Source organism: Natrix helvetica, assembly GCF_964273705.1.
Source record: "Natrix helvetica genome assembly, chromosome: 1".
In the NCBI taxonomy this organism is placed as follows: Eukaryota; Metazoa; Chordata; class Lepidosauria; order Squamata; family Natricidae; genus Natrix; species Natrix helvetica.
In genome coordinates, this window is record NC_138548.1 from 293077969 (window position 1) to 293101920 (window position 23952).

At 40.6% G+C, this 23952-nt stretch overlaps 1 protein-coding gene across 5 annotated transcripts in view; it reads left to right on the forward strand.

Annotated features, from left to right (window-relative positions):
- Window positions 1–23952, forward strand: part of FAM193B (family with sequence similarity 193 member B) — a 39405-nt gene that overhangs the window by 9147 nt on the left and 6306 nt on the right. For 2 of the 5 annotated variants that reach the window (XM_081934208.1, XM_081934211.1), the window contains exons 2-7: window positions 14850–15089; window positions 15565–15781; window positions 16102–16302; window positions 17074–17470; window positions 19650–19845; window positions 20322–20558. In XM_081934208.1, coding sequence (XP_081790334.1) covers window positions 14850–15089; window positions 15565–15781; window positions 16102–16302; window positions 17074–17470; window positions 19650–19845; window positions 20322–20558 — 1488 coding nt within the window. Of the gene's footprint in view, window positions 1–4360; window positions 4400–9434; window positions 9550–14849; window positions 15090–15564; window positions 15782–16101; window positions 16303–17073; window positions 17471–19649; window positions 19846–20321; window positions 20559–23952 lie in introns of those variants that run through there. The other 3 variants (XM_081934210.1, XM_081934209.1, XM_081934212.1) reach the window with 3 other exon arrangements.

The window sequence follows — 23952 nt, forward strand, 5'->3', positions numbered from 1 at the left end:
AAATTTTCAGTCCTTTCTTTGCAAGTTCGTATCCACAGTTCACCTTCTTCAAAATGGTTGTCAGTGGTAGCATTGAGAGTATAAAAAGTAGGGGTGAAAGGGAATCACCCTGGAAAATGCCTCGTTTAATTTCAACTTCACCCAGTTCTTCTCCATTATCCATAAGCTTCGTTTTCCAGAGGTTCATTGAAGTTTCCAATAATAATAATAATAATAATAATAATAATAATAATAATAATAATAATAATAATAATAATAATGGCACAAACCAGCAGTGGTAATTCCAGTGGTAATCGGCACACTGGGTGCTATTCCAAAAGCACTGGAATTACATTTAAAACAGTTAAAAATTGACAAAATCACCATCAGTCAAATGCAAAAGGCCGCACTGCTTGGATCTGCACACACGAAAATATGTTACGACGTCCTAGGCCCCTGGGTGGGGCCCGACTAGTAATTAATGCCAAATCCGGCGAAACAACTGGCCGCTGTGATACAATCGTATAATAATAATAATAATAATAATAATAATAATAATAATAATAATAATAATAATAATAATAATAATAATAATAATAATAATAATAATAATAATAATAACAATAATAATATCATCCAGAGTTTTGCAGCCCAGATCTTGTAGTTTTAAGTATATTCCCAGAAAGTTCTAGTATTAAATTCATTAATGTAGACATGTGCATTTGACCTTGTCCTGTCTCAAAGCATAAATGATGTAGTACAAATAATGATGAAATTAGAATAGTAGAAACACTGCTAAAAACAAAATAAGTATTTTGAATTTAAATATTATTTTCAGGTGTTCAAAGTGCTTTTCAGGCAATTGCATTTACACTAACCATGTGTTCTGGCATATGTGTGATGCTTAGCAGAGGAGAACCAGAATAAAAGAGAGTTCAATAGAAGGACAAATAGAAGTTTGCCCGTAACATGGATACTGAAACTACTGCATGAAAGAAAGAGTACAAATATTTGCACATTTGCAATACGTTTACTAAGTGAGATTTTAGGATGACATTCTTCTTCAAACCTGACACATATATTTCATGCAGCGTAGCTATCTGGATACCCAGATTTCAACATATGTACATTTTTTTTCTCCATCATCTGGAAGTTTTTATCACAAGCTGGAAACTAGCAAACAGCATACAGGTGGTCTTTGACTTACAACAATTTGTTTAGTGACCATTCAAAGTTACAGTGGCACTGAAAAAAGTGACCTACAATGGGCCCTCACCCTTACAGCCATCACAGCATCCCCGGGGTCACGGGATCGAAATTTGGATGCTTGGCAACTGGCATGTGTTTACAATGGTTGCAGTGTTCTGGGGATTATGGGATCACCCTTTGTAACTTTCCCAGCTGACTTTGACAAGCAAAGTCAATAGGAGAAGCCAGATTCGCTTAACAATTGCACGGTTCACTTAATGACTACAGTGATTCGCTTAACAACGTTGACAAAAAGTTTATAAAATCTAGCCTGACTCACTTAACAACCACTTGCAATGGAAATTATGTTCCTAATTGTGGTCATATGTTGAAGACTACCTGTACTAAGAAATAATTGTTGCCCTTCATCAAATAGGACAGAATTTTGGTGCCTTTAAAAATAAGAAGCCAGGAAAAGAAATAGGTGTAAGTTCTTTTATTGTTGTATTAGAATAGCAGTGCCTACTGATAATCTTCCTCTTATACAGCTTGCAAAAACATAGGAGTCTGTTATTAAATTGACATACCTTCTTAACTGCAGTGAGGAAAAATTCTCTTCTCATTTCTAACCCATTAAGAGTTTAATGACAGGGCTGACTTCATAGCTCTTGCTAGTGAGCTTTATTGAGGATAACTTACAATCATTTAATTAAAGTTATTAAAATGAAAGTTGTCTTCAAGGCAAAAGAGACAAGATGCTGACACATTGGCACTCACGTGTTACAATTTTCCAAAGCAGATTAATAATACTAAGCATAGTTTCACACAGTGGAGTTTCTTACCTGCCATATAATTTAAGACACAGATAACAAATAAGCTATCCAGTTGAAGTTGATTAGCATTGCACCTATAGTCTTCAGGTTTAATATATAGAATGCACATATTTTCTAATTTGGAGATTAAGGTACTTCTTAAAGTTACAAATGATATGTGCTATAAAAGACTTAGAAGTACTGTAGGAAAATGTTGCTACAGAAATGCAACCAGTATCTAAATTCCCTATCAGAACACTGTCTTATCACTGCTAAATTTATTTGGAGTTTTCTTGGACTTAACTGTCCTTTCGGGTTCTAGGTGGAGATTGTGCTGCCTATATTTGATCTCATCTTTTATTTTCATTTGCTTTAAACCAAGTCCTGCCCGTGGTCATCTTGGTGTTAGAAACAGATTGTGACAATATGATTTGACAAATTCCCTGATGGTATCAGTCAGTCTGTGGGAGCAAAAGGTGCTCCAGGATTCTTTGCTGATGAGTTAACATTGCTGGTCAACAAATCTCCTCCTTGATTGAAGTACCAGTTGCACTCTTAATACCCAGGGCCACAATCCAGAGGTGCATTAACAGAAGTTATTTTTGTATGTTTCTTTTTTGCAGCTGTCACATCAAGTCAGACTTGTAGTTGGCATCTGTCTCTGGATTAGAACCTAAATGGCTAATTGGATGACAGCAACACAGCCCCCTGCAAGATTATGCCGAAGACAAAATGATATGCAGGGGACTGAACACCTTTTTATTCTTTAGCATTTAAAATAGCTAATAAAAGGGAAGCAACACACTTGTGCACAAAGTGTGAAGCCTCCTGGTTTGTAGCCTTGTGATAAAATGCTTCAGATACTGTTCTCCTAACAGCATGTATGGGTAATCTTTGATTTATAACAGTTCGTTTACTGATCATTCAAAGTTACAACAGCATTGAAAGAAGTGAGCATTCTTCATGACCGTTTCAGCCTTCCCATGATCACGGGGTCAAAATTCAGATGCTCGGTAAGTGACTCATATCTATGGTGGTTGCAATATCCCAGGGTCATAGGATCACTTTTTGTGTGCAAGCAAAGTCAATGTGGAAGCCAGATTCACTTAAGAAGCATGTGACTAAGTTAACAAGTGCAGTGATTCGCTTCACAATTGTGGCAAGAAAGGTCATAAAATGGTGGGAAATTCAATAAATGCTTCACTTAGCAACAGAAATTTGCGGCTACACACACACACACACACACACACACACACACACACACACTGAATTGTTGTAAGTCAAGACCTCCCTGTAATGGATGATATCTACCTCGACTTACGAGCACAATTGAGCCCAAATTTCTCTTGTTAAGTGAGGCATTTCTTAAGTGAGTTTTGCCCATTTTATGACATTTCTTGCCACAGTGGTTAAGTGGAATCACTGCAGTTGATAAATTAGTAAGATGAGTTGTTAAGTGGAACTGACTTCCCCATTGATTTTCTTTGTCAGAAGGTGGCAAAGGGAGATCACATGACCTTGGGACACAGCAATGGTCATAAGTATGAACCAGTTGCCAAGCATCTGGATTTTGATCCCAAGATCATGGGGATGCTGCAAAGGTTGTAACTTTGGAAAACAGTCATACGTCATATTTTTCATTGTAACTTTGAATGGTCACTAAATGAACTGTGGTAAGTCAAGGATTACCTGTATGGTAATATATCTTCCATTACAGGTAGTTCTTGACTTACAACAGTTCACTTACGGACTGTTCAAAATTAGCATTGGAAAAAAATGACAGTTTGTCACACTTACGACCGTTGCAGCCATTCCCGTGGGCAGGTGATCAAAATTCAGGTGCTTTGCAACTGACTCCTATTTATGACGATTGCAATGTCCCTGGGTCATGTGATTACCTTTTGTGACCACCTGACAAGCAAAGTCAGTGGGGAGGCCAGATTCACTTTCAGTTGCAATGATTCACTTAACAACTGTGGCAAGGAAAGTCATAAAAAGGGGGGGGATTCATTTAACAAATGTCTCCCTTAGCAACAGATATTTTGGGCTCAGTTGAGGTCGTACATCAGGGACTACTCGTATAGATGAATCAGTGTAATTTTTGTACTAGAGTATTTGTCAGTTCCTGGAGAATTTTGTGGAAGTGTTTAATCATACATTATTTGGGAAAAGGAGTGTCCTTCCCCTAAGCCCCTCCCCCTTTTGGGTCACAGCCCAGATTGGACAGAAAAATCTAGCAATGAAGCCTGAACTAATCAGCCAATCTATATTTAACAAAATAATTAATTTTAATGTCCTGTCTTTCTGGTAGGAGCTGAAGGCAGTTTACAGGAGGATTTCCATTTTATCTTCACAATAAGAAGCCTATAAGGTTTGAGGTAGGCTTGGCTAAGAGAATGCGATTTGGTGAAAGTCACTTGGTGAGTTTCCACAGCTGAGGATCAACGTGACTCTGCCAGTACTAATCCAACACCTTAACCACCTCACAGCAGCTCTGCTACGCTTACACTAAGAATTCTGTAGTTAATAGCCTCTAAAACATTATATCATTTGCTCACAGGAAAGTGCTTGTGAAGCTAAACAGTGGGAAGAAAAATAGAACAAATAATACTTGAATAGGCATTTTATCGATAAAACTTTGCATCATAAAATAATTTAAAACCATTCTGTCCAAAATGAGTTCCCCCCCTCCCTCCTTTCTTTGCTCCAACAGAGCTCCTCTGAGTAGTTCATGCTTAAAGAGTGGGTTTAGAGACATGGAGAATGAATAAGGTTTTAACAGTAGTATCATGGAGATTCTCACACTATTTGTTAGTTTGTCCAGGCACAGTATACGATGCACTCCCCCACCCCCCTATTTTCAGTTCCATAGGAAATCTCTCTTTTTTACCCTATATGCAGCCCAACTGCAAATAAGTCGACCCTCGAAATATTTATGTTTTAATTTTCAGAACTGGCTTATTTGCAAGCAGCATATTTTTCATGGTATTTTGGTTAAAAATTTGAGGGGTTACTTTATCCATGGATGAGTTTATTTGTGAATATATATGGGATTTACAGATACTTTTTAAAAAGTAATACTTTTTCAGTATTACGGTAATACTCAACATATATATCTGCAGATAAGCTCATCCCTGGATAAACCAAACCTAATTTGCGGGGTCTATTTTGGCACCTAAAATTCTCGGTTTATCGATGAGTGCAGGGTATTTTCGCCATTTAAAGTTTGCATCAACCTTACTGACTTCCAGATGGTGTTGGGACTGCAGCTCCCAGAATTCTCAGCCAGGAAGGCTACTGGCAGAGAATTCTGGGAACTGCAGTCCCAACACCATCTGGAAGGTGCTAGGCTGAAGAAGCTAGTGCTCACTTTGCAAGGGATTTCTCTTTAGAAGCCACCCACCAGACATTCAGAAATTAAGAAGCACTGTCATATGATTTCATGTAGCAGCAGCTATTTTATGTTGTCTGTTAAGTCCTAAGTAGATAAACATTCCATCTGTTCTGTTATAAGAACAAACCCGAATTGTTAAAGCATTATAAGTAGAACCCCTTGATAAAAAATCAACATCATGCTAATGCCAAGAGAGGTTGTCTGCCTCACTAGATTCTTTTTTATATAGTTAACTCGCATTTCATGGTGTCATTTAGAACCATTAAACAGAAATGTTGAATTGTTCAATATCAGACTATTTTGACATAAATTTGCAAGTTATTAATAGGCCCGTGTTTGTTTTTTTTACTATAGTAATATACCAGAAAGCTTTAAAAAATGTAAACAAGCTATTAACTCACAAGCTTACCAGTTAAAGTTTCTCTTGAGAATTTGTTGAATGCTTGCCTGTTTGGTCTACAGATGTAGAAAGTACAGATATAATTCAAATAAATATTCTTCATTGTGCTTTACGTCAGCTTCCTCACTCCCCTGCGCTCAAAATTCCCCTATCCTTCCTTGCCCAAAGGTTAAATTAATTATCTAAGACAGTTTAAAGAGCAACATTATTCTCCAGGATGTCTTTAAAATGAGGTTTTAACAAGTTTCCTACAGATGAGAAGAATCAAAACGAGGCGCTCTCAACAGACAGGATGCAGCCCGACATATACACTTCAACTTGAACAACTTTAAGGACAATCCTCTTAGTAATTAACCAAGAAGAAAGAAAGAAAGAAAAGCCAAGAACTAGTAAACACTTCTGCATGATGGGAAGTTTGTTGGTTAGGTATCTTTACCTAGGAAGGAAAAGATATTCTTTCTTGAAACAGATCTAAAAGCAGTAGAAAACTCTGTCATGCAATATATTTTCCCCAAGTATTTGAAAGGGGATCTCTGGGGGGCCACCTGCTTAGCATCAGGTGTTTTAGCTAGAAACATAGTATCTAAGCTAGTTAGAGCTCTACGTTACAGTTAAAATAAGTTTGAAACTTAATTTGATCAAGGCTTTAATTAATAAACAATCATTAAGTTCAGGGATGGAAGTAGGGGGAATAAAAACTGTTTATCCGGTTATATTTCAAAACATTTTCAGAAATAGGAATGCGGTCACTATCATATTTTATTTGCCTCTTCTCTCTTAATATTATGCTGAAGGATAACAAGCCCCGAGGTTTGTCGGAGCATGCTCAGTATTTCTTTTTCCTGGTTAAGTACAGGATCTAGAAAGAATGTAATTGAAACCACAGATTCTAATTAGAATTCTGTTTTTTCAGTATTTTTGATCTAATACAGTATGTGGAACCAGTTTAATAAATATGAGAGAGCTATTTTCTTTCAAATTGTTGTCTCTAATGGCACTAATTATTTTCATTTTGTAAAGTATATAGTAAGGAAGTAGAGTTTTTTTTAAAAAATTAACGTTGGTAGAAATAAACCTAAAATTGATTTAAAACATTTACATAAAAACAGTTTTTCTTACAGCATTTACTTGGCATGTGCTCTTTGCCACAGTCTCTTCCATAATCATAATTTGCTTTTATCAGTTACAGGTAATATGGGTCATAAAATGTTTATTCTCTGAAGAAAGAGTGCTGTTTATAAATTTTGTTGCAAATTGGAAATGTTTGTCAAATAGGCAAGGTTCTGTAGAGTAGTCATTGAATGTGTCTTAATGTTGGGAGAGATGGCTGTATTATGGAAGAATAGAATTTTTTGCAATAGTGTTTGTGTAAAATACTTGTTATAAAGCAGTGATGGCTAACCTTCTTTGTCGTCGCGTGCCGAAAGCGCGCACGCTCAGATGCATAATGCAAGGTGCACGCGCCCCCATGTGCGCCCCATCTCCCGCACATGCATGTACAATTCCTCCGTGTTCCCCCGCCCCACTGCACAATCGCCCAACCCCCCCCTTGCCCATTTTTGGCTTCCAGATTGGTGCAAAAGCTGCACGGCACCCCCACGGCCCCTATTTGGGCCTGGAAAGTCTCCTGCACCAACCTGGAAGCTAAAACTGGGCATGGGGGTGCTGCATGAGGCCATTGTATGAGGCCACAAAATGCAATGCGACCACCCCCCGTGCATGCCCCCCCCCCGCATTCACGGCAGAGACCAGCTGGGTGGCGGGAGGTGTGCATGCATGCATGATGGAACTGGGCTGGGGTGACGGCTGGCGTGCCCGCAGAGAGGGCTCTGTGTGCCATCAGTGGCATGTGTGCCATAGGTTCGCCATCATGATTATAAAGCCTATTTTGTGGATTTGAGGTCCAAATTATAAACGACGTGCAGAGATTAAGGTTTCAAACTAGGTTGGTTGGTATTAAATGCTCAAAGTTTCATGCAGGGACTTGTAAATAAGCTCCCAATAAATCAATACTTCAAAGAATTAAATATTAAATAAATATCATGTTTTCCCCAAAATAAGACCCAATCAGAAAATAAGCCCTGGCGTGGTTTTTTCAGCATGCTCATAATATAAGCCCTACCCCCAAAATAAGCCCCAGTGTAGATTGTCAGCCCTTAGTGGCGTGGCCAGCACAGGAGGTGGCAAGCGCACAGAGGCCAATGGTGTCTGGCAGCAGCCACAGCCTGCTGTCCCATTGGCCATCACACTCTGGGGCTGCGCAGCCCACACAACCTGTGCAGTCTATGCCGCACAGGTGAGTCTGAGCACTGCAACCACCAGGCTGGCTATCTGCCCATTGAGAAACAAGTTAGAAGAACATTGAATACTGTGAGTATTTGACAGTTCTAAATGTAATCAGCTAAAAACAGGCTAAAGTGGAAGCAAAATGTGTTATTGTTTAGAAAAGTGCCAGATGTTGGATCTGACTGAGTAATAATCTCTATAGTAAAATAAAGAAATATGGAAAAATGACATTTCCTTACTGTATAGTCAGTGGGAAGAACATAACCTAACACACGTTGTTAATGATTCATTTCTTTGAAACTGAGGCACCAGTTATGACGTGATCAAGTTTCAGATAATTTTTTTTACAGAGGTTCATTCTGAGACATATATGTTTTTTAATTAGTTCAAATGAATTTCCTTCTGAATTAAAGCTCAATATAAAGGGCCCAATATAAAGATCGTCACCTATGTTTCATCAGTCTTGGGAACCATAATATCTCCTTTTTTATAGAGAAGATAGAACATATTTTCTTTTTCATAAAAGTAGTCTGTTAACTTACGGTAGTCTCTCATTTATGTCCTGGCCTTTCTTCAAAGCTTCAAAGCAGCATACAATATATGGTGTTATGCTTGAAAACAAGAAGATCCCGAGATGAATAGGTCTTTAAATCTGGTGATGTATATCCATATATGACTGAGGATGTTACTTGGAAACACTGCTTTCTACACTCCTATTTTATTTTTAATAATTTAATGTAGTGTATTATTTACTAGTGTAATTTTAATGCTTGTAGATTTCATAAGAGTCCACTAGAATTAAGGCAGTGGATAAATTGCATAAATAAATACTTTATGCAAGGGGAATGAGATGATGGAGACAAAAATTCTCATTTATTCAAAGACAGCAAGAAGGGGCCGTGGAGTGATGAGATCTAACATTGCATCTTTCCATCGTTGATACACTCAGCATGAGGCATTGTCATGTATACCAATGTTATTATTGTTAGTTGGGAAGTCGTGTCCGACCCATCACAACCCCACGGACAATGTTCCTCCAGGTCTTCCTGTCCTCTACCATCCTCTGGAGTCCATTCAAACTCATGCCAACTGCTTCGGTGACTCCATCCAACCACCTCATTCTCTGTCATCCCCTTCTTCTTTTGCCCTCCATAGTTCCCAGCATTAGGCTCTTCTCCAGTGAGAAGTCCTTCCTTCTCATTAGGTGGCCAAAGTATTTGAGTTTCATCTTCAGGATCTAACCTTCTAAAGAGCAGTCAGGGTTGATCTCTAGGATTGACCGGTTTGATATAGGAGTCCTCAAAAAGGATGCATTGAATGATGAGGCATTTTTTTCCTCCCTGCCGACAAATAGCTGATTCTATTACCAACGATGGCTCTTTGGAAGCATGCTCCCCAGTTTTGAATGGGAGTAACTTTGAATGACCCACTACGACTGTGTACTTGCCTGGGAAGAGAAATCTAGAGGATTGCAGCTCTCGGGAAGAGTGGTCAGTGGTCATCTTTTCCTGCTGTTTTGTGTATTTTGTATTGTTCATATTTTTAAGCACACCTTCATTTTAATATCACTTTTTGAAGCTTAATTGTTAATAGCCTGGATGAATACTGATTTGCTATACCCTTTTGCTTCATTAGAGGTGTAAAATTTCATCATCTTATTTCAGAGCTTTAAAATACTTTTCTCTTACACCACAAAGAAGTCAGTGGCATAGGCAGCTTGTTGGTTTTAAATTTTTTGCAGTGAAAGTAATTTGATCTGATTTATACGGGATTTTTACTCTTAAGGATTTTATATTTTATTAGTTTTTTTAAAAGAATGCCATTGCTTCATTTTACTTTTGTATATATTCTTGTCTTTTTATTTTTAAAAAGATGGGAATTTACCCCATCCCCCCTTTCCCCCCCTTTTTTTAAAAAAAACTTTCTGTTGTGAGTATCATTAGCTCATTCCATGGTTCATTTGTTATGGAACATCTACTTTCTTTGTCCTTCAAAAAGAACTGTTTACATTCTGCTGTGAAAGCTTGGTTATAAGAGAGATTCGGATTTTATAAAATGAAAGCAATAATAAATGAAGGGCTGGGATGGGATTCAGATGACTTTAATGTTAAAACCTTCTTGAAAACTTTGGGGGGGAAATGTTTAGCAACTTACACATTTTAAATGAAAAACTAGATAAGCGGTTTGATGAATTTGTCACAATTTCAGATCATCCTAAAGAAGACCTCCAGGTATAGGCGAAAGTAATCAGCTATGCAATTGGATGAATTGGAAATAAATTCGCTGTTAGTAGATTTGAAAGAGAAGGAATTTTGCTTGAAAACTGGAGATTTTGTTAGAGGATCTGAAGGGGGCATTAACAAACAGGAATTTCTTAGGAAAGTTGATGAAGTCTGTGGAATAGAACCATCACGTGTAACTAGAAGACAGCTGTCAAGAGACATGGTGTTCCAATTTGCAGGAACATTTACTGAACAAGTGCTATGGAGATATATTCAATGGAGACCTACTTTTTGGGGAGTGAGAAGCAGCTGTTAGGAAAGATTCCATTTACAATTTTAAAGAAAAGTAATGATGATAAACTGGAAGGCGTTGCTTTTACTTCCAAGAATCAATCAATGGTATTTGATCCTGGATGGATCAGAGACAATGGTTGCAATGTTTTTGAGAGACTAGAGGCCGCTTGTGGACTTTCTGTGAGTTAAATACAAAAATAGATAGTTAACAGAAGGCTTTGAAGTTTAGCTTTATTGTTGGGATTACCTTTTAACTGTTTTTTTAATAATAGATAGGACAAATTGGTTGATTGATAATAGATTTTGATATTTGTGATATTTTATAATGCCATATAGCCATTTTGCAAATATAGATGTAGAAGTTCATAAATTGTGGACCTATTTTGCGGGGAGGGGGGGATCTATTCAACCGGGAGGGGGGATATTTTATGTGTATCTTTAATATTTTGTTTTATATTATTTTTTTCTTCATCTATGTTTTTGCCTTGTGTTTTTTTTCTTTTTTTGATTATGTATTTTAGCATTCAAAATAATGAATACCATGTTTATGTGCATAAACTCTTCCATATAGCGGGCATCTCAATTAGCCCAGATTGCCCTTATGTGGAAGAATTTAGATGATTTAATTGATAAAATTTAGATAACCTTTGCATGCATGACTAGTATGGTGGGTGAGTGGGAGGAGAGGCCAGGTCCACTTCAGATTATTTTACTTTCTCCTTCAAAGCACAAGGGATGGTTTTAGAATGCTATACTATATCATTAATGTTTTATACATGCATGGAAATTCCCCTTCAGAATCTCTCATTGGGGAAACTGACATTTCCTCTTTCTACAAAGGCTTGCGTCTGATTGGCTGATCCCTGTGTTATTACTATCAGTTCCTTCATTAACTTTTATAGCTTTTTTAATTATATCATCGTCAACATCTACAAATGGGGCTCTTACAGATTGTGATTTCTCTGCTTAAGTATGTTTTCTTTAAAATTAGGCAGCCTGTTTGAATCAGGAAGAGGCAAAATAGAGTACTGAGTCAGAACTGGATATGCTGATTAGTCTGCCTGAAGAATTGCAAAGATAGGGGAATGCTCAGTTCAAGCTGCGTGCGGGGAAAAAGAACAGCGTCTCTGATTTTGAAGCATGACTGTACATTGTCTAGGCTGCCTATATATAAACACATTCTAGCCCATTTCAGTGGCTCTCTGCCATTTTCAGCAGAAAGCTTCAGGAAGTAGCTTTCTGACATATAGTATGTGAATGTAGTAGCATGCACCATGTTTCCCCCAAAATAAGACAGGGTCTTATTTTCTTTTGACCCTTCCCAAAAAAGCACTTGGCCTTATTTTCGGGGAGGTTTTATTATTTTTGATGTGCAGGAAGCGGCGAGCGTGGTCACCTCATGGCTGCTGCTGTGTAGCAACATTTTCAGGGAGGGCTTATTTTGGGGGGAGGGCTTATTTTAACGCATGTGCTCAAAAGCCCAATTGGGCTTATTATCCGGGGAGGTCTTATTTTAGGGGAACAAGGCATATATATTTAAATAAAATCCTGTACAGTAATATAAGTACACAGTGGATACTTGAACCAGGCCTATGACGAACAGGCCAATCAGGCCTATGGCAACTGTTTAGCTGGTGATACTCAGCTTCATTTGAGACCTAATAGAGAAGTCATAATCAGGTTAATAATTTAATTAATAAATAAATAAAGATGAAAGAGGTTTGCCAAGATCATAATTCCTTAATGAATAGAAAAATTGGGTAGAAATGATATGGAATAGACTTTCACCCCATTTAACCATAGAAAAGGGTTCCATACAGCTATGGCTAAAACTCTAATAATGAGAGAGCAAGGTATGAGACAGCATTGTACTTGTAAGCTCAAACTTTATGAAATTTATAAGGGTTTATTAGGGTTTTATGAGGTTTTTTTCCTAATCCAGGTGGTATTGCTTTGTATTATATAACTAATGCTTTATTTCTATTCATCTGTGAAACATAAGTAGAATAATCTAATGAGGAGTGGTAGTAATAGATATTAGAAGATCTGTAAACTAGACTGATTTAAAAACTTTTGGAATAAATACTATATTTATGTACTATATTGATTAAAAGATTTTTACTGCAACATATCTTCAGAGAGGTAGATCTTTCTTCTCTCCTTTTTCTTTTTCCTGATGTGGGACATTATCTTAAGTTCAGGTAAATATAGGGCATTGACTTTTATCAAAATAGCCTCCGATATTTAATAGATGAGCCTTCATCTAATAGATGAGGCAATCAGGTGTTCTCCAGATGTGGTGGATCTGCTGGGAATTGTGGAAAATTTAGCTTATCTGAGAAAAGCCACCTTAAATTAACCTGAGAAATATTTCAGATGAATACAAAAGAAGTTTACAGCTGCTTTTAGTGCAACATTTTTAATGTCTATAATTCAAGCATTCTTAATGGCAGTACTCCAAAACTTGGCCAGCTTATGTCCCTTATAAATTAATAGAAAACTTGTGCTGAAAAAATTACTTGCGTTCTGGCAAATCAATACAAGTAGATTTATTTATTTGGCTATTTTGCTTTTTTCTATTGTGCGGGTATGATTGATTTACCATGTATGATCTGATGTTACCAGATTTTGGTACAATATGAATTTTTCCCCTTGTCACTTTGATTGGCCATCCCAGCCCCCTGAGCACACCTGTTCCTAAAGATGTTATGAGGAGCACCGACCAGCATGCCTTCTGTCTCCCACTAATGCATTCTTTGTGCTTTGAGTCACCTGGGACTGAGACAGGCCATCTGCTTTCCAAAAGCCATTCAGTGCACAGCCTATTGTCCCAGGTTTTTTGCTTAGTGGGAGACAATACAACCTGCCCTTAACACTTCATGCTTGTTGCCCTTTCTTCACAGTGCTGAGTCCGATTTGTTGTCAAGCTTCCCCCCCACCCTCCCATGGCCAGGCATTGTGGTGTGGGAGGAAGGAAAGGAACAGCAAGGAAAGCAACGTCTTGTGTGTTGCAGCTGTTCTTCCATCTTCACTCACACTAAATATCAAGTAGAGGGTCAGAGTCACTTGTTTGACCTAGGTGGCCCTATAAATTGAATGAATGAAAAAAGAAATAAAGAATAGGCTGAGCCCAAGGATCCTTGACATAGCCCTGAAAATATGTGTATTGGGGGTGGGTGGGGGTGGAGGCAGCATACTAGCTGAGACAGAGGTTGAAAGGCATTTGAAGAGATGTATTACAAAATGTATTGTTATCTATCAGAGCATTGAAGTAGTTGCATCCTCCAAAACAGGGGTTTGGCAACTTTAAGACTTGGGGACTTCAACTCCCAGAATTCTTTAGCCAGACATGCTAGCTGGGGAATTCTGGGAGTTCTGGGGAAGTCCGTAAGTCTTAAAGTTGTCATGGTTGGAGACTCCTGCTTCAAAGGTTTCATAGAGTGTCTGCTTGCCCAGTCTCTTTGTTTCACCAGGCGTTCCAGAGCTCGTTCAATCTGGGTCTGCCTGCATTTGAAGCCTTTGAAACAATCACACTTTTTGACGATATAACTGCCTCAGGGTTTTGAGGCAGATCGCTCCATTTAGACCAGGGGTGTCAAACTCTTTATTTCATGGAGGGCCGCATCAGGGTTGTGTTGGACCTCAGGGGGCCGGGTGGGTGTGGCCAGCTCGATGTCACTCGTGTCGAGAGCTTCTGTGGTGACCTGGGTGGAGCTGGGAAGATCCATTGTCTCCAGTGGAAGAAGGTGAGACCAGGGAGTGGGCCAAGCCCTTGTCCTCTAGAGGAGCCTCACCGTCCCTCTCAGGCCATGTGGAGGACACAAAACATTTCTCGATGCCTCCTTGCCTTGTGATCAAATGCCACTTTTGCAAGTAGATAGTTTTGCTAGCACTCTGCCAGTGAAAAAAGGGGCTTGGGGCGGCTGCGCTTCCGAACTCCATTTTCAGCTGCCACAGCCTCCTATAGTATGCTGCCAGCGAAAATGGAGCTCAGGAGGGGCGCAGGCTCTGCCAGGTTGTAGATCAGTGCTGGGCCAAGGCACCACAGGCCGATCGTTTGCTATTTCCAGGGTGACCCCGTAGACTAAGTGCCCTGTGGGCCAGATGCAGCCTGTGGGCTTTGAGTTTGACACCCCTGATTTAGATCAATGTATTTTGCAAAGCACTTAGAGCTTAAGCAAGGCCCTGTACTTATGTACCTTGAGAAAAAATGGCTGTCTGGATGCTTCCTCTGAGCAACGTGTCCTAAGCATGTTTTTGTTGTTCTGCTGCAGGTTCTGCCTACTTCCAACCAGTCGGTGCAGACATGCTGCTTGCTCTGCCATCGGGAGCGCAAAGACTGGCTTGGGCCATCCCATAATGGGCTGGTATCCCCAGGTGAGCGGCTGCCCCCAGACTTTGTACCAACATTGGTACAGAACCTTCTGGGAGAGATGCCCCTGTGGATCTGCCAAAGCTGTCGGCAGAGCGTAGAAGAGGAAGAAAGAAGAGCAGTCCAGGAACAGGCTCTGGCGGTAAGCTTTTAAATGTGGATAAATGTTTGAAGGCCCAGTGGCTCACTCCAGGCAGATGCCACTGGGTAACAAAGGGTAATATCAATATCAAAGCTTAGTGTGGATTTGGGCATTCTCGTGAACACAATTCTAATTGCTTTGGGGCAAGACTGTGAGAGTTGCCAGCTATCACATGGTTTGATGTTTTTTGAACAGTTATTGGCTTTGGGTCTTCTTCTTTTTTTAGTCACTGTTTCTTTTTTGGCGGTAAGAAAGGAAATACAGTTAAAGACAAGACTAGACAGGTCTATCTATCCTCACCCTAAAGAGCCTGCAATTTTACTCTTTTGTGCTATTGCTATGAAAGGTGCTACTGAGTAGGAAGAAACATTAGTCCAATGTTATATTTCCATATAGATTAGTCAGCAGCTTACTTTCCCAAAGAAAAGTGATAAATTGGAATGAGTGGCTACTTAGCCATCAATTCTCTTCCCAGGTCTCACTGTCACATACGGCCTGTAAGTCACAATCCTGCGGGGCAGGCTCCCACTCCTCTTCGTCTTCATCATCTTCATCCTCGTGCCACGGGAACTCGGGAGACTGGGACCCTAGCTCCTTCCTGTCCGCGCACAAGCTTTCGGGGCTCTGGAACTCCCAGCATGCAAATGGGGCAGCTCAAGGGAGCTCCCTTGGGGGAACACCTGTTGTACCAGGTGAGTTCATGTTGGCCCTGGACCAGTGCTTGTTTTATCCCTTTTGGTAGTGAAATTCTCCCTATAGCTTCTTCATGGAGGCTTTTGTCAGTTATGGGGATGGATATTGTAGAACTATATTAAGAAAGTGTTTACCTCTGCTGGTCCAGAGAAAGTAAGGTGTCTTCTCTTTGGGCTAAGTAATGCTCATAGGAAAGTTTCTGCTTACTAGGTTTATCTCTAGAGACCTCTATGATCTTGGACCAGGAGAAGGTTCCACAAGTGGGGGGGTGAGCTAGGGGCCTGGAGAGCAGCCAGCTCCATTTCTGACTCCGTTTCAGGTGACAAGCACCCCGGCCTTCCTCCGGAGTGTGTCAACCAGGCCCCTGCTGTAGGAGGTGGGCTCAAAGCCTGTCCTTACAGCCACACGCTCACCCCAGCTCCCAGCGGCACCCCAGACTCACCTCTGCCTACCTCACTCGACTTCTGCAAAACGCTTCCCAAGCAGTTCAAGAGCATGTGTCGGAGACCCACCCCGCCAGGTCTGTATATGCAGGGCCTAGGGAAGGCCAACAGACCAAATTGGCAGGGCAAAAAAACCCACCACTATATTGTTGGGCTCTTTCTTCCTCCTGGACTACAGAGAGCCTGTTTCTTTTGGTTGAACTTGGGGCTTTTGTGTGACAGATCCAAGCCAGCCATAGTGGACTTTTTTAACCCATCTCTATGGGTTATTGAATGGGCTTAGAACTTAAAGCATCCTTTGAGCCATGGTGGCGCAATGATTAAAGTGCAGTACTGCAGGCTACTTCTGCTGACTGCCAGCTGACTGCAATTTGGCAGTTCAAATCTCACCAGGCTCAAGGTTGACTCAGCCTTCCATCCTTCCGAGGTGGGTAAAATGAGGACCCAGATTGTTGGGGGCAATATGCTGACTCTCTAACCCGCTTAGAGAGGGCTGTGAAGCACTATAAAGCAGTATATAAGTCTAAGTGCTATTGCTATTTACATCCTGTATTGGGTTGGACTTTCTGAAATGCTCTGGAAGGAATGTCACTTGTGGAAATGCCAAGTGTAAAAAGACATATAGTTGGGTTGGGTTGGATTTTACTGTGGTGTCTAGATATATAGCCTTAGACCCTTCGAGATATTACAGAAGGAAAATATTTTGTTGGAGGAAACAGTAGTTTATGGTGGGGTGTATTTGATGTATCAGCTTAGTGATTCAGGGTATTTTTACCCTCTCCGTAATTCATGGAAATGTCTGCCGGAAGGATTAGACCTAACATCACTTTGTTCCCATCTGGCTGCAGGCGAGGCCTTCCATTCCTCAGAGCACCACCGGCATGTGGACCTCACTGCTCCACCCAACAGCCCCACAGGCCTCCCCTCACAGCCACCGGCACTCCTTCCTGCAAAGCAGATGCCTGCCCACACTGGGCCCTACAGCTCTCCTCCTCATGTTCACTTGAGCTCTTCACCGCAGGCGGCCCCATTTCCTACACCAGCCCTTAGTCCACATGCACCGGCCCCCAAACCAGGAGCAGAGTCCCCTCCTACTGGATCTTGTAAGAGCCCACACTTACCCACTGCCAATGTGCCACTCCTGAAGATTCCACCTCCTGTAGGCTGCACCCATCCCTGCAACGGGCACTGCAGCGGTTCCTTGGGTCCTCCTACCGCATCACATCAGCTACCCAGCACCAACAGGTAATTAAGTGGAGTTCTGATTGCTGTGCACTCCCAATATTATTAATCGGGTTCTTGTTGCATTTCCCTTCATAGTTTGCCTGCTTGTCTTGACAGGTCTGCTAAAAATCATAGCTCTCATTGGATACATATTTTTGGAATAACTGATTTTGTATTGAGAATAACAGCTTCATGTATGGAACCTCACATCTCACATTAATCCTTAAAACATCCAGCAAACTAACGACATAGTAGGCAGAGCGTTAGTCCCTTTTTCAAGTATGGTTTTATATGTATTTGATAATCTGATCTTCTCCCCCTGTGTTCTTTCTGGCTACCAAAGAGGGGTGTTGAAGAACCCCTGTCAAATTATTCTCTTTTGGATTTGATTGAAACTCTTAAATCAAAATCCTAGCTCTAGCTTCACCTTATGCCTATTTGTCCCACTGATGACTGAATCCTGATATGTTTCCTCAAGCATTAATGTTGCCATATGGAAGGATATGTGACAGAAGTTAAATAAAAATACAGCATTGCTTATTGTTTTTATTGCTTTTTAATGATAATAGTAAAAAAGTGAAAAACTATCTAAAATTTTTTATCATAAAACAAACAACTCCAGACAATTAGACTACTTTAATCAAAAATCCTCTGCCTTGCCCCACTGTCAACAAAAGAATAATTCACATTATTTGACAAACACATGTATCAAAGTCGAGTCTACTAACCAGGAGTAGCTTTATCTTTTCAGCGTTGTATAATTTAAGTGTTGATAAATCCCTGTGTATAAAGGAATTACAATTTTTGATGCTTTGTTAAATTTGAACTACTGGAGAAATAGCTTAAAAGAGTGTGGATATTTCTTTATTAAATAGGCAATTTATATGACTGCCCATCTTAAATAATTTTGGGTACGTAACAACTATCAGAACAGCAATATAAGAAAAAAACACAACAAAAATTGCAATTAAAATAATTTTTATTTCAGAAACAGCAGTTGACCTAAAGCAATTTGACAGTTCTGTGAATTTTGACCTTTACTATGGCAAGAATAGAATAAGTCAAAATTGTTATGAATTAATATTGCATCGTCTAACTGTAATCAACCATAAGAAAGACCAAATCAACCATAACAAATCTTTGCTGAATATGTTCTAGGATGCAGTATTCCTGTAGAAAAAAAGAGTACTTTTTCTTGTTGTATTAACCACATTTTTATCAGAAGACACTCATTTTTCAGTTTTAAAAACAATCCGTCATTACTTTGCTAGAACAGGACATTCAGATCAAAAGATCATATAAATGCTATTGGTCTCTTACTCATCTGGGAGCGTCAGATCATTCTTCCAAGTTCTTTATTAAATGCAGACTTTCAAAAGCAGTGATATTTCAAGTCCAAATAATAAATAGTTCAAAGCTATCAAGGAGAGTTCTGAAATAAATTCTTAAGTTTTATAAAGTTTTAAAACTCCTTTAACAGGGCTACTTTGATCTAAGATAATCATGTTTTAAGGAATTGAATATGTCTTCCATTATTCTTAATTAGAGTTGACCTTAATTACTTGATGGATAAAGGACCCAAACTATATTGGTTACCGAATATTTTCCATATATTTCTTGCCGCATAAAGTGCAGATATTGAAACTTCCCTTGAGAAGGATCCCAGTATTTTCCAAGATTTTAGTAGCTTTAATAATAACTTTTCAACTGATCCCCAAAAAGAATTAAATTTTGAAAAACCTTGTTCCAAGGAGTAATTGAAGTAAAGAGAGAACAGGATTAGCCTAAAGTCATTCAGGAATAAGGGTGGACTTGTGTTTTTCCTATAGTGACATACTATATCCCCTGAACTACTGTTTCTCAACTTCAGCAACTATAAGATTTACAAATTAGCTCAAGATGGTATATCGCATTCTGTCCTCCCTGTAACAGTCCTGCGATGTAGGTTGGTCTGGGAGAGAATCTGTGGATTTGCTCTTTTACAGGAAAGGGCAACCTTGTTTCTCAAACATATTTCTGTCATAGTCGGACAAACCTTCTACTGATAGTATTTCAATCTTACCCGGATGGGGCTTTTAATATGTTGGCATTCATTCAACTCATTCAAGATATTAGGCATCAATCTAGCATGCCCACTGGAAATTGAGAATCCAGTGTGTGCCTTTTCTTAACCTCCTTTTCCCCCTTCTTTCTCTCACAGGGACCCTGCCTGCAAGGGTCATAAATTCCCAAACGGTACAAGCTGTCATGCACCACAGTCCTGTGAGGCAGATGAGGGGCTTGGGGAGGATGAGGACAGCAGCTCTGAGCGTAGCTCCTGCACCTCATCCTCCACCACCCAGAAAGATGGGAAATTCTGTGACTGCTGCTACTGTGAGTTCTTTGGCCACAACGCGGTAAGTGAAAGCACTGCCAGCAGCCATTCCTAATCTATACTTATAGACTTCGTGTGAAGGACACCTTTCTGGCAATGGAGGCACTGTACTTCCCTTTCTCATTCTAGTGCCGGCCTTCCTCAAGTTGACTTCACTCTCTCTAAACTGTTGTTTTTGTTCCAAGTTTTGAATTCTGATATATTTTGTACTCAAGCATTTCAGCTGGGGTTTCTTCAACAATGAGGGTAAATGCTTTAGATCTGCGTGTTTCTCAACTTTAAGATGCATGGACTTCCAATTCCCAGAATTCCCCAATCCATGCATCGTAAAGTTGTCAAAGTTGAGGAATGCCGGCTTAGATAGATGAGACTTGCTTGGCGAAACTTTGAGTCAAGGAAGGGGAGAGTAGGAAAGATGGGAGTGGTATTCCTTGGCAATAATGTTGGGGTGGTAACTCAAATGTTTTACACCCAACTAACGATCAACTCTGTCCACAGCCTCCAGCTGCTCCAACAAGCCGGAACTATGCTGAGATCCGGGAAAAGCTGCGCTCCAGGCTGACCAAGAGGAAAGAGGAACTTCCTCAAAAGCTGGGACATAGCAGTAGCTCGGGAGAACCAGCTGTAGACCACCGGGACGTGGATGAGCTGCTGGATTACATTAATAGCACTGAGCCGAAGCCTCTGAACAGCGCTAAGGCTGCCAAGCGTGCGCGCCACAAGCAGAAGAAGAAGGTGGGCTTGTGTCCATGTGAGGAGTGGGTAAAAATGAGCTTCTTAGACCCAGCAAAATGATGTAGGAATTCTGCATAATAGATGGCTGTTTATTTATTTAAAAGATTTGTATGGCTCTAGAAACACAGCTCTAGCAACAGCAGCAAAACTAAAAAGTAATGAAAGCTTTTGTAGAAACAAAAACCGAGATGCTTCTAAGAAAACTTTCTACAAACGTCCATTTCATCCTACCCTCCAGCACCTGGGAGAGAGCTAACTCTTTATGGCCTTCTGAAATCTAAATATCAAATAAGGGTAGGTTTGGGAAAGAACTGCCTCAGAAGTATAAACGGTAGTCCCTGAATCTGGGTATATGGACAGATAAGTGGTTTGGTGAAATGAAATACAGTGATACCTCAGTGCTCGGTACTAATTGGTTATAGGAGGTGCGACGGATACTAAAAAGGGCGAATCTCAAACTTACCATGTAATACTTGGTTTTGGCCAGGAAGATTTTTCTGTCTGTTCCTGTCAAGTGCTGGGGAAACCAGGAGATTCAGGCAGTTCAAACTAGTATAAAGATTTATCGCAAGCTTAAGCTCTCTACAAAAATCTGAGCTACTAAAGGTCAAGGGAGAGGAGTGGGAATAAAAAAACATTCAAGGTGGGCTGGACTTAGATCTCTTGCAAGTGCACAGAGATTCATGACATGTTTGACCCCCTCTTTCGGGTTCCGCCTGGTCATCTCCTACAGTCCCTTTTCCTATGTCAGTGACCTACCTAGTATGGACGACTTCCTGTCCACCCTCTGTGGTTGTCCTCCTCCTTTTGCAGCAGCCTTCCCAGCATGGGAATTTCCTGTCCATTGCCCACAGCTGTCTCCCTCTTCCTATAGCAGCGCATTGAGTACTAAACTAAGATCCAGTACTGGGACAACATTTTTACACCAAAATGCATCGAGTACTAAATTCGTTTTGAAGCAGTTGATTACTGAGGTATGGCTATATATACCGTATTTTTCAGAGTATAAGACGCTCTGAAGTATAAGACACACCCAGTTTTTGAGAAGGAAAATAAGGGAAAATACTTGTCTCTGCCTCCTAGCAATTTGCCTCCTTGCAACAAACAGCACAGACAATATAGTGTTACATTTCAGATTATACTTGTACAGATGCTGTTAAAATTGATGTGCTTTCTGGAAGTATAGTTATTCTCTGCTATTTAAAAGAAGATACAATAGCACTGGGTCTCTTCAGATCAAGCATTTATTTTAAAAAGCTTCTTCATTTTGTTAAGCTGTCTAGAACAATAATAAAGCAGTCTTTAAAAAATAAGTCTAATAATTTGAACATTCTATAGGCATTTTTAGTTACTGACTTACCTCCTTGTAGCAAACAGCCTGATTAGCACAAGGGGAAAAAATGTGCCTCCCAGCAATTTGCCTTGTGGAGAAAACAGCAAGTTTCAGTTTCTCCCAATCATCAGCTGTTTTAGGCTGCAGGGATTGCTATAGCCCAGTGACGGCAAACCGTTTTTGGCTGCCGTGCCAAAAGCGGGGGTAGCACAGGTGGGTCGTGCACTGGTGTGCCACACCCATAATGCTATGCGCGCAACCCCCCACCAGCATGCATGCATGCGCACGTTCAGTGACACACACCGCTTTTGCCACATTTTTTCCACCTTCCCCAGGCTCCAGAGGCCTTCTAGGAACCTGGGGAGGGCGAAAACAGCCCTCCCCCCCAAACACCCTCCGGAGGCCTCAGGAGCTTCCCTGAAGCGAAAAACGGACCTACAGGGAACCCAGAAGTTCGGGAATGGTGACCTCCAGTTTGTTCGTAGGGCCGATTTTCGACCTCCAGAGCCTTCAGGAGGCTTCCCTGAAGGCTCCGGAGGGAGAAAAACGGACCTACGCACAAACAGGAAGCCACTTCCAGTTTGCTCATACGGCCGTTTTTTGCCCTCTGGAGCCTTCAGAGAAGCCTCCTGAAGACTCCTGAGGGCGAAAAACAGCCCTACAAGCAAACCGGAAGTCCATTCCTGAACTTCTGGTTTGCCCCTAGGGGCAGTTTTTTGCGCTTTGGAGGCTTCAGGGAAGCCTCCGGAGGGCAAAAAAACAGCTTCAAAAGAAGGCCAAAGTCAGCTGTTCAATGTGCGCATGCGCGCTGGCCAGCTGACAAGGCAACACCTTGCGTGCCCTGACAAATGGCTCCGCGTACCACCTGCCATAGGTTCGCCATCACGGCTATAGCCTATTGCAGCCTCGGAAAGCCCCTGTTTGCTGCAAGGAGGTAAATTGCTGGGAGGCAGAGGCCAAAGGGTGGGGGCCAGTGGGTGGGTGGGGCTGCATTCAGTGTAGAAGACACACCCAAATTTTCACCCTCTTTTAGGCGGTGGGGAAGGTTCGTCTTATACTCCGAAAAATACGGTAATACATTTATAGTCTTCCCAAGTCTATTTGGCTATATTTTCATGATTGACATAAATTCCAAAAACATATGACATAATTAGCTTGTAACATTTTAACTTATAAATGGATTGTGAGTCCCCCCCCTTTTTTTTTCTTCAAATTCTGCAGAAAAAATAGACTTGAAAATACCATATGACCTACTCTGAGTTTAGTGGCAGGAGTCTATTAAATATGCATGTGAATCTCCCAAAAGCATTGTAGACCCTTTAGGGATTAATCCAAAAGCCTTTTTCTCCATCTGGGTATTCTGGAGACTGAAAATATGAAGGTGCATTACACCAAATCAGACTACTTATGTTCTTCCTGAGGCCTGCCAACCTGAAAGGGTGAATGTGAGAGAACGACTCTAAATGCAGCTGCGACGAATTTCCCTGCTACCTTTGCATGGAAGATAAAATAACTTTGCTTTACTGTCACTTTGCAGTGGAAAGATATAAATAAAATCCATGCTCTTGCTACAGGATCTGATCCGCCCCCTGCAATATATAAATAAACCAGAAGTTAGAATGAGTTGAGGATTTTTTCCTATGGTTAACTAAACAAGCACTTCAGCTATTTTACCCCTTGAACTGGGTCAGGCAGCTTGAAAGTTTATATTTGTTTTTCTGCTCACATCTTTCATTCTTTCCTGAATGTTGCACTGCCATGAGCTGAGCTTAGAGCAAGGGATGTAGGAGTCTCGGGACTTGTATACAGAGGAAAATTGCTGTGGGAAATTGCTGTGGGAAATTGCTGGCAGGCTTCCCTAAGGTTTGTTACTATAGCACAGACTTTGTATATGCCGCCTTATTAGTTTCCAGGGTCAATTCCCTAGGATGCTCTGGGGTTTGTGGCAGTGCTTGCCTAGCTGTGTAAAGTGTGACAGGCTGAAAAGCAGAGGCCAATTCATTAGCCTGGGACAGACACTATCCTTCATCCCGCTGCAGAGCGACTCTTTCAGTGGCTGTT